This window comes from Loxodonta africana, chromosome 20 (assembly GCF_030014295.1).
Source record: "Loxodonta africana isolate mLoxAfr1 chromosome 20, mLoxAfr1.hap2, whole genome shotgun sequence".
NCBI classification, from domain to species: domain Eukaryota; kingdom Metazoa; phylum Chordata; class Mammalia; order Proboscidea; family Elephantidae; genus Loxodonta; species Loxodonta africana.
Window position 1 is genome coordinate 79272190 of NC_087361.1, and position 15758 is coordinate 79287947.

The 15758-nt window shown below is 33.4% G+C and overlaps 1 protein-coding gene across 5 annotated transcripts in view; it reads left to right on the forward strand.

Moving 5' to 3' along the window:
* The window catches only part of ASPM (assembly factor for spindle microtubules), a 72141-nt gene extending 56383 nt beyond the window's left edge, over positions 1–15758 (forward strand). For 3 of the 5 annotated variants that reach the window (XM_064273458.1, XM_064273457.1, XM_064273460.1), the window contains 7 exons: positions 484–633; positions 1211–1402; positions 1856–2048; positions 2203–2357; positions 4197–4373; positions 5653–5822; positions 12790–15757. In XM_064273458.1, the coding sequence (XP_064129528.1) occupies positions 484–633; positions 1211–1402; positions 1856–2048; positions 2203–2357; positions 4197–4373; positions 5653–5822; positions 12790–12895 (1143 nt within the window). In that variant the 3' untranslated portion in view covers positions 12896–15757. Of the gene's footprint in view, positions 1–483; positions 634–1210; positions 1403–1855; positions 2049–2202; positions 2358–4196; positions 4374–5652; positions 5823–12789 lie in introns of all 5 variants that reach the window. The other 2 variants (XM_064273455.1, XM_064273459.1) reach the window with 1 other exon arrangement.

Sequence of the window (15758 nt, forward strand, 5' to 3'; positions counted from 1 at the left end):
AAAGGCCACTTTAGAAAGCTCGTGCTACAACGGTCTTACTCTGGACTTGTGCTAGATTATCTAATACTGGAGAAATTAATTCAGATAATTTTGTCAGATTAAACAGCCCTGTCTCTAACAGTCGTACGTGGAATGCTATAATCTTTTTTTAAATTTAATATTAATACACTTCTCTCATTATAATTAGTATATTGCAAAGCCTTAGTTAGGTTTTGTTAGGTTCAAGTTAAATGCTATTCTTTCTTAAAGTGCCCAAAATATGATTTTGCTTTCTATATCCTGAGTTACAGGTCACTATTAGAAATATTCTATAGTGAAAGATTATAATCAGTTGATATAATGTAAATAATTTTAATTATTAAAAGTTAATTTAACATTGTTGCTAGTTTATATAATTTGGTATTGAGGGTATATGAAAATAAACACTGATTGGTTGTCTTAGGAGTCAAATATTTTATTAATAATCTTTTTTACCCCTTTTAGGTTTTAGAACACAAAAGCAAACTTAGACTTCTTCACTTCACGGTAGCTGCATATTATCACCTCTCTGCTCTTAGAATTCAAAGAGCGTATAAACGTCACATGGCTATTAAGAATGCTAAGAAGCGGATGAATTCAGTCATCTGCATTCAGGTTAGCTTCTCTTTTTCAGTAAAACTCTAATTTTTCTGTTATCATTGTTTGGAATTAACAATTCCCAGGCAATTCATGAAAGATCGTATAGCCTTTAGCTTTTTGCCCTTGATGGGTAAAAGATAGTTCGATATTTTAGGTCACAAAAGTAAAGCTGTGAATTATTCTCCAAAGTAGTTGTATTGCTTCTTTTTTCACATCCTTCCAAATACAAGATATTTGAAGACTTTATGACTGTTGCCGTTCTGATGAATGAGACATGGTATGTCATTTTTGTTTTGGATTTCTTTGGTTACTAGCAACTCTTAAATATTTTCTCCGTGCATATTGGTTATTCAAGTTCCAGATCTGTGGATTATATGCTTTTTTTTTTTCATTTCCTGTGCTTATTTTTCATTTTTTTTTTATTAATTTATAAATTCGTAACGCCAGTGGGAACGGTTGAAAGATATTTCAGTATTATTTTATATTTCTTTAAACTTATGTGTGTATATATAGAAATATGTATGCATTTATTTATCCTTTTTTATATTAAAAAAGTGAAGTAAAAAGGAAAAAAACTTCATGTTTTAAACAGAGATGGTTTCGAGCAAGATTACAGCAGAAGAGGTTTATTCAGAAATTTCAGAGCATAACAGAAATTCAGCATGAAGTTCAAGGATGGCTAGACCAGCAAAATAGGGCTGCATTAGTAATACAGAAAGCAGTACGCCATTTTCTCCTCCGTAAAAAACAGGAAAAATTAAACAGTGGAATCACTAAAATTCAGGTAACCGAAAATTGTATGGTTTTAGTTGAAACTTTGACTTTACCTACTTGACATCTGATACTTTAAAAACACAGACATATATATTTTTAAAAGTTAAGAGATTAACCAGTACAGTAATTCATAAATACTACACTAACATTATTTCATTACTAAAACCATTATTTTCAGATGTCTACAAGGATGTTCATGATTAAGAGATGACAGGTGTTTATCTATTTGAATAAATTTAGACATCTTTGGTCATTGAATGGTGACTCATGATATGTACAAAGATATATGTATTTGTTTTTAGAAAAATTGATTTTGCTATATTTATCAAAAATGATGTTTTAGTTGAAAAGTATCTGTATTAAGTATAAATTTACAGAAAATATTTACATTGAGGAAATATAGTTATTATTTCAAAACATCATGGAATATAATCTTAAAGTTACTCTGTTTTCTCTTTTTAAGGCACTATGGAGAGGATATTCTTGGAGGAAGAAGAATGACTGTAAGAAAATTAAAGCTGTACGATTAAGCCTTCAAGTGGTTAATAGACAGATCCAAGAAGAAAACAAACTCTACAAACGAATGGCACTTGCGCTTCATTATCTTTTGACACATAAGCACCTTTCAGTCATTCTTGAAGCATTTAAGCACTTAGGTTAGTTTTTTTTTTTTTTTTTAAGAATATCTTATATAAAATCGGAAACATATTTTTACCTTTGAATATTTAAAGAATATTGCAATACTACAATCATAGCTAAAACTTTTTATCACTGCGAATTTACCTGTGTTCTTTTTTTTTCCTCTTTCAGAGGTAGTTACAAGATTGTCTCCGCTTTGTTGTGAGAACATGGCCCAGAGTGGAGCAATTACCAAAATATTTGTTTTGATCCGAAGTTGTAATCGTAGTGTTCCTTGTATGGAAGTCATCAGATATGCTGTACAAGTCTTGCTTAATGTAGCTAAGGTAGTTTTCCATTTTAATCGTGAAATGTTTATTAATCAAGGAATCCGATCCTGCAAATTAAGCCTATACTTGTTCATCACTAGAAGTTAGATCTCAAAAATAAAATTCATTTATGTGCAAAAGTCTTAGGGAAAAAAAATGTTTAACCTATAGCATAACCATAGATGGAAACATTAATTTTTGTATGATTTTAGTTCTTCTGTCTTTATAATATTAATAGCTATGGTAACTAGCCTTTATTGAGTACTTACTATGTGCTAGGCAGTGTGCTGCGTTTTCTTCTTTTTTTTCCCCATGCATTATTTAAATTTGATCTTTTACAATAATCCTGTAAGGTAGTTAGTTATTATTCCCATTTTATAGAAAAGGAATAATAATACTGAGGGAAGTTAGGTTCCTTGTCTAAGGTCCAGTTCTGATAAATGGTAGAGCTGAATTTGGATCCATTTCTGTCTGACTCCAGAGCAGGTGGTCTTATCCATTGCATTATGTTGAAATAGTAGCACCTCATTATAATCATATTTGGCAAAAAGTGATAAAGATTTTGCTGGATAAAGCTATATGTATTAGAATTTTAAAGTCTTGGCTTTGGACTAGTAGTTAATACATATACCAAACTATATTACATTCAGCTAAAGGTATTGAGATGACAGATTTGTCTTTCCCACTTAACCCTTCAACCACAACTTAAGAGTACCTGATATTTTCTTCTTTTGAGGTAGTGTTGTATAGCATAAGGAGCCCTAGTGGCATAGTGGTTAAGCATTTGGCTGCTAACCAAAAGGTTGGCAGTTCGAATCCACCAGCCGCTCTTTGGAAACCCTGTGGGAGAGTTTTACTCTGTTCTATAGAGTCACTGAGAGTCAGAATTGACTTGACAGCAGTGTGTTTTTTTTTTTTTTTTTTGGTTTAGCATAGTGTAGGACACAGATTCTGGTGCCATACTATCTGGGTTTGAATCACAGCTGTGCAGCTTACTGCAAGGTTACTTCGCCTCTCTGTGCTTCACTTTCCTCAATTACAAAATGAGAGTTCTAATAGTACCCACCTCATAATGTTATTATGAGGATGCAATGAGCATAAAGTGCTTGATGCACAGAAGTGCTATTTATGTGTTAGCTGTTAATCTTGTTTCATCCCTATTTTTATCAATAAAAACCAAAAATCTGTTGCCATCAAGTCAATAGCACAGAGTAGAGCTGCGCCTTCAGGTTTCCAAGGAGTAGCTGGTGGATTCAAACTGCCGACCTTTTGTTAGCAGCCGTAGCTCTTAACCAGTAGGCCACCAGGGCTCCATTTTTATCAATAGTATCATTATTATTTGTTACTATGAAAATTTATGAATCCAATGCTGAAACAATTAGATAACTAACTGAGGTGTGGAAAATATATCCTAGCCATATTAGTATCAAGTTGATTTTCTTTTAAAGCAATCTCATCTTCCTCTCAAGAAGGCATGTAGTAAGAGTATAATAAATTAGATCTTAAATTTTTATTACATACCATAGATGAGTTATCATTTTCCATGAGAGGTTCTCACTAAAATGATCCCATCTTTAAAAGCCTGCTTTTATTTACTTCGATTTGTTCATTTTTAGAGATTTTAGGTTAAATTCTTTTTGTGTAGAACTTTAGAAGTAGGTGAAAACGAAAAAATTTAAAATGAGGATAAGTGAATAAACAGCATTCAGAGATGATGGTATCAAAAAGTCATTCATGTAGTCCTTTGTACTTGCTGCAGATGGAACAAAAATTTAACTCCAAACTTTCTATCTGCTTGGGCTACGTCTAAAAGTGTGTGTATTTATTATAACTTCATTTCATTCTGTTCTTTTTAAGTACGAGAAAACAACTTCAGCAGTTTATGATGTAGAAAATTGCATAGATACACTCTTGGAGCTTTTGCAGATGTACCGAGAAAAGGCTGGTGACAAAGTTGCAGACAAAGGTGGAAGCATTTTCACAAAAACTTGTTGTTTGCTGGCTGTTTTATTGAAGACAACAAGTCGAGCCTCTGTAAGTATTACTCGGTTCATTTTCTTTGAGGTTATTTTTCAAGTTCCTTAATTATTTTCACCCTGTCTCTAAGGCTTTTACATATTTCCTTTAGTGATAAAATTTTTATCAGCATAACTAAAATAGGGTTTGTTATGTGTTCAAACTTTCTTTTTGCACTGATAAAGCGAATAAAGGATATAAATAGAAGTTATTTCCTTATGACAGATCCAAGAAACTTTTAACTATAACCTACCAAATTCTGAAAATAGAATTTATTACAACCCTATGAGTAACTGTTCACCATGTGTTTGAGGGAAGTAACAAAGTATTCTTGCAAAGTAGAAAGCCGGGTATGTGTGCCTCCTCATCCTCTTGTAATCATCAATCCATTTCAAGCTGTTCTATGGCGAGGCCTCTGAGTTATTCTCTCCAGGTGTCATCCCCATTTACCTCTTCAACCACAACTGAGAGGGCCTGATATTTTCTTATTTTGAGGTAGTGTAGCATAGGCCATGTTACAGTTACAACCTTTATTCTGAGAAAAATGGGAAACCACTGAAGGGCTTTCAGCGAGGAAGTGATGTGCTACAATTCAGATTTTAATGGTCACTCTGCTGATTGAAGAATGGATTTGGGAGGGCATGTGTGGATACAGGGAGAACATTAAGGAAGGAGGCAGGTGTAGATAAGTAGTGGTCTAGGCAAGGACTATGCCTGAACTAAGGTTGTGAAGTAGATAACTTTTGAAACCTTGAAGAGGTAAAATTCACAGGATTGGTAACTGGCAATGATAGGTATATTGATTATAATATTTATTTTTTGTATTCACTGTACAAAATGGAAGAGTTAAGTGTACAGTTCTTGAATAGTGCCTTCTTTGTAATGTCCTTGGAAATTAGTTCATAATTTAAACCAATCTGCTGAATTTGGTGAGCTTTGTTTTTTTGTTTTGTTTCATTTTCTTGGAGGGGTTTGTTTTTGATTTTTAGAGGTTTGTAAAAGTTTATATCATATTGTTTATTTCTTCTAATTGATTTTACTAATATAGAAAACTAAAAAAAAAAAAAAAAAAAATTGCCGTCAAGCCGATTCTGACTCATAGTGACCCTACAGGACAGAGTAGAACTACCCCATAGAATTTCTAGGGAACGCCTGGTGGATTCAAACTGCTGATCTTTTGGTTAGCAGCTATAATACTTAACAACTACACCGCCAGGGTTTCCTGCTAATACAGAAGAGTTTCAAAATGTAATGCTTATTATTAGATTCTAAACAATGTAAATGTTCTTTTTTTTAGGATGTTCGAAGTAGGCCCAAAGTTGTTGCCCGTATTTATAGTCTCTACAAACTTACAGCTCGTACACATAAAATGAATACTGAAAGGATACTTTATAAACAAAAGAAGAACTCCTCTGTAAGCATTCCCTTTATTCCAAAAACACCTGTAAGAAGCAGCACAGTTTCAAGGTAAGCATTTAAATGTACTTAGTTTTGTTTTACTATTCAATCATTCATTTATTTAGCAAATATTTAATGAACAAGAGTAGAGTCTTTGGTAAATCTAAAAGGCCATCTCAGTGACTAATGAAGTAATAGCACTGTAACTCTGAGCTTTTTTTTCAATAAATTCTTCACATTAAATGTTGAATAGCAGGGCTACTGAGCTTGTTATAGGCTTTGTTACATCATTTTTTTTTCCTGCATGTAGGACAAGCTACACTGTTTGAAAGCTGCCAGAAGTCCCTCTTGTTCAAAATATCAACCTCTAACTCCTCCCCTAATTCCCTTGATACTTGAAATTTCCCCCTTTATAGAATTTTTTTCTGAGACCTATAGAGATAATTGTGATTTTAATAGTTAAAGATATATTACTTTAGAAGTTTAAAAAGGAAAAAAAGTGGGGCATTAGATTACCTGGTCAGCCACACAGACTCCCCTATCCCTGTTAGAGATGAGAAATGGTGCTGAGGTTGTTGTACACATGGAGCTGTCTCATTCAGGAGAAAGACAGTAAACAAGCAGATAAGCAAACCATGTAATAAAGACTGTGACAACTGCCAGAATAGAAAGTAATTTGGAAGACCTACTGAAGAAGGGTGATCAGGAAACCCTCTCCGGGATGTAGTATTTAAGCGGAGACCCAAAGAATAAGGAAGGAAAAGCTGAGGATAGGATAAGATAGGTTGGGGATGGGAGTTGAATCATGGTTCTGTTTTGGATAAGCCTGAGATGCCCATGAGACAAATCAGAGGAAAATACAAATAAGTCACTGAAAAATCAGGTTTTTTATAATTCTGGGCTAGAGTCCAGGCTAGAGATAAAAATTAGGGAATCATTAGTTTCAGGATATAGACGGCCTTTAGTTTAGTTTAAAGCAATGGGAATGAATGAGATCACCTAGGGAGAAGAGTATAGACAGAGAGTCCCAAACTAAAACCCAAGTTAGCCACAACTTTTCCTTTAGTCAGAGAGAGAAAGAATCGGCCAAGAGCTCTGAAAAGGGATTGCTAATCAGATTTAAAAAAAAATTCCAAGGAATGTGGAGGTCATTGGTGAATGTGGTGACTACATGCCAGATTAAAGAGGGTTGAAAACCAAATGGCACACATCAGATACATTAAACATTCGTGAGTTTATAACAATAAAAAGAAAAAAAAAAGTTTTTTTTTTTTTGAGTTTATAATGATACTCACAGAAAAACATCCTTCATTACCCTGGGAGGATGCTAGAGAAAACTTCTCATGCTAAATATGGATCAAAGGCAACAACCAAGTATTTATCCCATCTTTTGTTTTTGTATACAGACTATATCTAGGGTACCCAAATGGATGAAATAGAATGTTCTCTTTGCTCCCTATAACATTTAAAAGTTTGTTAATTTCTACAAAAAAAAAAAAAAAAAATGCTTACTTTGATTTTGATGAGTATTGCTTTGAATCTATAGATCAATTTGGGGAGTCAAACTCTTAACAATATTGAATCTTCTGATCATAAGCATGGAATAGCTCCAGTTTGGGGGACCTTCTGTCATTTCAGCAGTATTTCATAGTTTTCAGCATACCAGTATTGCACATATTTTGTTAAATTTATCCCTAACTATTTTATGTTTTTCGACAATATTTTAAGTCTTATTGTTTTTTAAATTTTTGATTGTCTAATGCTATTATATACATGGAAACTCTGGTGGTGTAGTGGTTAAGAGCTATGGCTGCTAACCAAAAGGCCGGCAGTTTGAATCTACCAGGTGCTCCTTGGAAACTCTGTGGGGCTGTTCTACTCTGTCCTGTAGGGTCGCTATGAGTCGGAATCGACTTGATGGCAGTGGCTTTGTTTGTTTGTTTGTTTTTATATGAATACAATTGCTTGTATATATTGATCCTGAACTGTGTGACCTTGCTGAACTTACATTTTAGTGTTTGTAGCTTTGTTGAAGATTTTTAGGGATTATCTGCCTGGATTATCATATCTGCAAATAGCTTTATTTTTTCTTCCAAATTTATATTTATTTTATTTATTTTTCTTGCCTCATTATAAATGATACTGGCTAAAAATTCTAGTACATTGTTGGGCAGAAGCAGTGAGAGCCTACATCTGTGCCTTATTTGTGATCCTGGGGGAAAAGCATTCAGTCTTTTACCTTGAAATATGGTGTCAGCTATAGATTTTTTGTGTAGATGTCATTTATCAGTTTGAAGCAGTTTTCTTCTGTTTCTGGTTTGCTAATATATATAGTTTAAATACTGAATTTCATGTATTGTCAAATATACTTCCTTTATCTATTAGCCACGTGTCTTTTCTCTTTTGTGCTGCTTTGACAGACTGAATAGCATTTTTTTAAATCTTTGAACAACATTTACATTCCTGAGATAAATGCCACTTAGTCATAATGGGTTTTGTTTTTTATATATTGTTGGACTTAAGTTGCTACAATTTTGATAAGAATTTTTGGGTCAACTTTCCAGTGGGATACTGGTCTGTAGTTTTCTTAATGCCTTTGTCTGGCTGTGGTATCAGTGATGGTGGTCTCATTGAGTAAGCTGGGAAATGTTTCCTTCTCTTCTATTTTCTAAAAAATTTTTTATAGAACTGGTATATTTCTTTCATAAATGTTTGGTAGAATTCATCAGTGAAGCAATCTTTGTTGGAAGGTTTTAAACTGGGAATTCAATTCATTTAATAAATAAACAGCCATTTGAGTTATTTATATATTTTTTGAGTGGGCTTTGATGGTGTGTCTCTTTCGAAGAATTTCCCCTTTTCATTCAGGCTATCAAAGTTATTGGTTCAAAATTGTTCAGAATAGTCCCTTATTATTCTTCGAATATTTGTAACGATATCCCTTCTCAATCCTGAAATTGCTAATTTGTGTGTGAACATTTTTTTTTCTTGACTCTACTCTGTCCTATAGGGTCGCTATGAGTCGGAAACGACTCGACCGCAGTGGGTTTTTAGTCTAGCTAGAGGTTTATCAGTTTTTATCCTTTCAGTGAACCACCTTGTGGTTTCATTATGTTCTTTGTTGCTTTCTGTTTTGCGTTTAATGTATGTCCTGGTGTTTATCATTCCCTTCATTTTGCTTGCTTCTGAGTTTATTTCTGTTGATTTCTAGTTTAAAATTCTATTGATGTCAAGGAATGAATGTTTTATTATTTTAACTCTTTTAAATTTAACGAGGTGTGTTTCATGCCTGGAATATAGTCTATTTTGCTCAGTATTCCTTGACCCCTTAAAAAGAACATGTGTCTAGCTCTTGTTGGTAGAGTGTTATAAGAATGTCAATTAGGTAAAGTTTATTGATACTGTTGTTCAAATTTTCCATATTTTTACAGATTTCCTGTCTGCTTCTATCAATTAACAGAAAGTACTATTGAAATCTCTATAATTTAGATTCATCTAGTTCTCTTTCAAGTTATAGCAATTTTTGTCATGTGTTTTGAAGCTCTGTTATTAGGTGAACATATCTAGAATTGTTATGTCTTTACAATATATTGGCTCTTTTCTCATAATTTAATTTTCCTCTTTATCCTTTATTATATTCCTTGTTGTGATGTCTGCTTCGTCTGATAATAATATAGCCATGCCAACTTTCTTTTGATTAATATTTGTGTGTTATATTTTCATCACTTACTTTTTTATCAAATCTGATACTCTTTGCCTTTTAATTGGAATGTAGTTATTGATGTGGTTGGATTTAAATCTGTCATCTTGATAATTCTTTTCCTTTTATCCCATCTCTCCTTTGTTCTTTTTTTCCCTTTTTCTGCCTACTTTTTTTTGTTGTTGTGAAGTTATTTTAGTATTTTTTATGATTATATTTTATGTCACTACTGGAAATACCACATATAAGCTATACCTCTTAAAAATTTTTTTTTACTATGGTTACTCTCTGTTTACAATATATATCTTTAACTTTTTTCAGTCTACCTTTGAATAATATAATTTTGCCCTGGTATTTCGATTGTATTTTACCAACCAATATATCAGCACAAAGATTGGAAAAATAAAGAAAAAAGCCAAAACTTCTCATATAGTTTGAGAAGTTCTTCTGTAGATCTTATTACCCATTTTCAGGATTTACAGTGGATAAAGAAAAGCCTTTCATGAATCCCCAAGTATGCATTCAGCAAAATCTGAAAGGTGACAAATTCTACAAGATAAATGGCTTGATTTGCTTATCAAATAATTGGCAAGACAGAGAGAGGGAATCTTTGTTAAAAGGGAGTTGTCAACCAAGTATAATACAGGTAGTTCCCAATTTGTGACAGGCAGTTCTAAGGACTGCATTGTAAGTTGGTTCTGATGTAAGTCAAATACCTCATTTTTTGTTTGTTTGTTTGGTTTTCATTATTATTGCCTTTTATTATCAGCACCTTTATAAATCTGATTTTTATTTGTCTTTGGGGGTTGGAAACATTACATATAAACATCTGTGAGTGAACACCTGAGAATAACATCAGCAAATTATGCACTGCAACTTTGTAAGTAGTACGTATTACTAACGATAAGATGCACACACAAAAAGGACAGCTGTAAGTGCAGCTCCTTGTAACTAGCATACATAACTAGAATATGTTGTCATAAGTTGGGACTATCAGTAGGTGGATCTGGTTTGTATCCTTATTCTAATGTGTCAGCTATTTAAAAAAAAAAAAATTGGTTTGCATCAGAATATTTGAACACTGACTAAATATTTGATATTTTTCTCTTGCCATGTTTTTAGTTGTGATAATGGTTTTATGGTTATGATTTTTACAAAAGATTCCCTATCTTTTAGAGAGACATATTGGGGGGTTTATTTTTGAAATATATGATGTCTGAGGGTTTTTTTAAATAATAATTTGGGGAGGTTAATAAATGAAACAAGATAGGACATATGTTGATAATTTTTGAAGCTGAATAATGGCTACATGGAGGTTTACTATATTCATCTCTATATATGTTGAAATTTTTAATGCTTTTTTTACATGAATAAAAAGTGAAGGGGTGAGATAACAACTGTAGATAATATTTAAGAGGTATTTGCTTTAAAGTAGAGCAGAGATGTGGGATGATTGTTGGAAAGGGCTGTGTGGTCAAGGAAGGTTTTGTTCTTTGTGAGGTACTGCAGCTAGTTTATTATATATTCATGATATCAGGGCTAAGAGTAGGGAGGGAAGATTGAATACTTATTCTAAGTGGAAAAATTTTGGGTAATTGAGAGAGGGTGGGGTTGGTATCACAAATAGAGGGCTTGACTTTTATTATCACTTCTTCCATTTTTAACAGAAAGGAATGAGAAGATGGAAATTCATAAATGTAATAGGGATTTATGTGAGAAGATTCATGAGCTCCTTCATCTGTTGTTTTTGTCTTTGTCAGGGGCCATTGAGTTTGTTCCAACTCATAGTGACTGTATGTACAACAGAACAAAACACTGCCCAGTCCTACACCATTCTCACAATCGCTATTATACTTAAGCCCATTGTTGCAGCCAGTGTCAATCCATTTCATTAAGGGTCTTCCTCTTTTTTTTGCTGACCCTCTACTTTACCAAGCATGGTGTCCTTCTCCAGGGACTGATCCCTCCTGACATCATGTCCAAAGTATGTGAGATGTATTCTTGTCATCCTTGCTTCTAAGAAGCATTCTGGTTGTACTTCTTCCAAGACAGATTTATTTGTTCTTTTGACAGTCCATGGTATATTCAATATTCTTCTCCAACACCGCAATTCAAAGGCATCAATTCTTCTTCAGTCTTCTTTATTCATCGTGCAGCTTTCACATGCATATGAAGTGATTGAAAACACCATGTCTTGGGTCAGGCACTTCTTAGTCTTCAGGGTGACATCTTTGCTTTTCAACATTTTAAAGAGATCTTTTGCAGCAGATTTGCCCAACACAATGTGTCTTTTGATTTCTTGGCTGCTACTTCCATTGGTGTTGATTGTGGATCCAAGTAAAAAGAAATTCTTGACAACTTTCCCCCATCTGGTAGATACTATTTTCTCACTGAAGTATGAGATCAGCTGAGAAGCAGATCAGGGAAGGTATGTGAGGGAGGTTTGAAAAGAATGAAATATTAAGCTTAGAGAGTGAGAAGGTATTTTGAAGTATCCATTTTTAGGTTTGCAGTCATTAACATAAAATAAAATCAGTCATTCTGGTTATGTAATTTTTCTTTAGCATGTCAGCTGTACAGATATGGAAAAGGCAGACATTTGGAATTAACCTGGAATAGAATTTTCCAGACAAGTTCAATAAGAGAGGAACAACTGAGTAAATGGCATTTGCAAGACGATTATATTGATAGACTTAAGCTGAACAAGAGAGAAGTGAAAACATGAGGGTTCTGATGGATGATGGGTATGTGTTGAGGTCAGTGAATTAGAGAGATCAGTGGGTGAAAGAATTGAGGTAGTGGGTGTCTTAAAGCAAATGACATGGATGAGTCAGAAGTGGTGGATGGAGAACAGAAGTCTAGAAAGTTCAGAGGTCATGAACTTGCTAGTGATGTGTCTAGTGTATGACTCGTCTATGTGAAAAGGGATTGGCTGAGGCAGAACAGAAGGAAAGAAAGAGGGGCAAAAACTACAGGCTAGGTTGTTGGCTTTTTTGGCCACGTGGATGTTAAAGTTACTGAGAATGGTGATAGGAGTGGATAGAAGACCAAAAACTAGGTTTCCAAGGAATAAGACAGAAAGGCTGGGAGTTTGGTAGAAGACCAAAAGAAAGTGGTGGAACCAGGATCATTTTTCAAGATGATGGAGAGAAATCATCTGGAACCAGTAATGGGCAATAATATGATTAGCACTCATGCCTCTTTGAAAAGGTTGTAAGAGTAGGATGTATTCAGAAATAGAAACATTTTAGTCAAGATAAAAAGGTGAAGGTAACTCTCCTAAGAGAGGAGATTTATTAATGTCATTTTTTTCCTCCCCTCCCCCCCCCCCCACAGGCTTAGGCCAGATTGGGTTTTAAGAAGAGATAATCTGGAGGAAATCACTGATCCCCTGAAAGCTATTCAGATGGTGATGGATACACTTGGCATTCCTTATCAGTAAATGTGAACAGTTTCAGTGTACATAGCAGAAAGAAATATTCAAGCTGATCATGTATACGTGTATGGTTTTACCCTTTTTTGTAACTTCTAAAATATGACTTTGTATTAAAATGAGAATAAATAAACTGTTACATTTTTCAGTTTTTTATTATTTGATAATTTTATGCATGAGTTCATATGTCATAAGGTGAATTATACTACAGTGAATTCATATCTCTTATTTTAAAGTACTCTATTAGTTTAAATGCAATTATTTTCCTGAATGGTAAAGAATAGTATACCACTGCTGCTTTATATAAAAGTTGAAACATTTTTGGAAAACAAATCTTGGGAATTAAAGATGCTGCCAATTCATTTAAAGTAGGAAGAGGATAAAATAATCCCACATATGCTTATTTGCATCCTCATTTGTATTCTTGATTGACCGGACCATCCAAATTGGCAAGTGAGCGCTGTAGGGAAATTAAAAGAAATGCCAACTTCCTTTGTATACAATAATGAGTTAGCCAGTCCTGAGGACCCAATTCCAACTCATGGTGACAACCCACGTGTATCAGTAGAACTGTGTTCCATTGGGTTTTCAATGGTTGGTTTTTGGAAGTAGATTGCGAGACCTTTCTTCCCAGGAGCCTCCAGTTGGACTTAAAAGCTTCCATCCTTTCAATTAGCAGCCAAATGTGTTAACTGTGTACCACTCAGGGATTCCAAACTTTCAATTTTGAAATGATTGGGGTTATAAATTGAACTGGCAAGAGCATGGTATTCCTTCTGGTGGAAACTTGTCTCGTCACATACCATAGACCTGAAAATGATTCAGTGTCAAAATATCACTTGTCATTTTCTACATCTTTGGGTCACTCTGTCTGGTCCCAGGACTACAGAAACCCAATTTCAGTGCCTATTTGAAATCTGGTAGGATTCCAAAGTCTTATACTTGAGTTTGAAATCTTCTTTTTGAAATAAATCAGTAGCAGCTGGATATGAAGAAACAATTTAACTACTTAACATGTCTTATGAATTTGTTAGAAAAATTTAAGAATTAATCCTGATTAGTCTGAAATTGTTTGTGGTTTGGTTAAGATATAGCTAAAGAACATATTGGCATGGTGAAAAGTATGTTGAAATGGAGAATTTTTAGTGTGATTCATTTGACTTTTTCCCCCTTAATAAAGTGTTTTTAGAAGCTCCTGGTAATTTGTATTTTCCAAACACTAGTTTTTCTTGACTCTCCAACATTTTGTTTTCCTCTTCCATTTTAACAGAATTTTAGAATAAATAGTCTGTTAACTTTGGCAAACTATACTGCTAGGATATAACAGTCCAGAATGAAAATGCTATTGGTACTAATTTCCTCTAAGATGGTTATAACTAATTAGTATTTTACAAGAAATATTTAGATGAAGTTATGCATGCAAGAAGATGATTTCCAGATGTTGGACCAGTTTTTCTGTTGTTGATTCTAGACTAGCAGTTTTTAAAAATAACCATTTTTTTTTTAATGTAAAGAACATTCCTCTTAAATTTATGTGGTAAATCCGTATTAGAATTCTAAGCCTTCATAAAAGCTAAAATATTTGTGTGTCTATGTGTGAGTTGGAGGAACTGATAGAGAAACAATTAAGCCTTTTACTTTTGGAAGGAGATACTTTCTACAGAGACACTATGTATGTTAAAGAATGAGTGTTAATGTATTGACTAATTTTAGGTGAGTTTATTAATGATGAGGGTATCTGATGAAGTTAGGAGAGTTCCAAATGAACCTCTTATTAACTGTAATTAACTCAAATTTCCAGTAGATGTCATTAAGACCATGCAATATCATTTTTAATTTAGTTTTAAATATGTAAATAAATAATGTTACATAGGTATATTATTTTGCAAATCAAACCAAACCAATACATTCAAATTCTTAGAAAATTATATTTGTATGTCCTTAATAGAAATTGGGTTTTCAGACAATGTTTTGGCTTATTCTTGTGAGAAGAAATACCCAGATGCATATTATATTCAAAAGCCATTGGATGTTTCTCAGTAGGCAGACACTTTTTCCATATTCATTTTTATAACTTCTCATTTTTGTTTTTAGCAATAGAAGCCTAATAGATTTAAAAATCTCTACTGGTTAGGAAAAATACTATCTTTTGGATCATCATTGGTACTAGCTAATCTTACTAACGGAGCCCTGGTGGCACAATGGTTAAGAGCTTGGCTGCTAACCGAAAAGACTGGTAGTTGAAATCTACCAGCCACTCCTTGGAAACCCTCTGGGGCAGTTCTACTCTGTCCTGTAGGGTCCCTGTAAATCGGAATTGACTAGACGGCAACAGGTTTGGTTTATTTTTGTTGTTGTTAATCTTACTAACAGGCTTGCTTTTCATTTTTTATTCAACCAACCAGTGATACTTGTTATATCAAGAGTGATAATCTAATGTAGTTCTGCGTTCAACTAAGACAAAGAATTCCAATGAGAATACTTTGTTTATAGCGTACTATCAGAGGTAGAAATAATACAGAGCAATAGAAGGAAATATTCCCAAAACCTACTTATTTCAATAAATACTTATGGAAAACTATCTAAAACCATGCTTCTGAAACTTGAGTAAATTATGAGCCACTTTTTATCAGAAAAACAATTTAATAAAAGTCTATTTCATAAAGAAGCTTTAAGAGTAGAGTTTTATTCTATGAATAATGGACCAATATTACTGCAGGTAACTTTTATATTTGTAATAAAACACACACAAAAACAAAAACTTTGTTTTTAAGTTATGATTGAAATTGAAGCAATGCAACTTGATTTAAATTTTCTCCCAATCTGTAATCTCTTTGCTTTGTCGATAAAATCCATTGATGAACAAAATTTT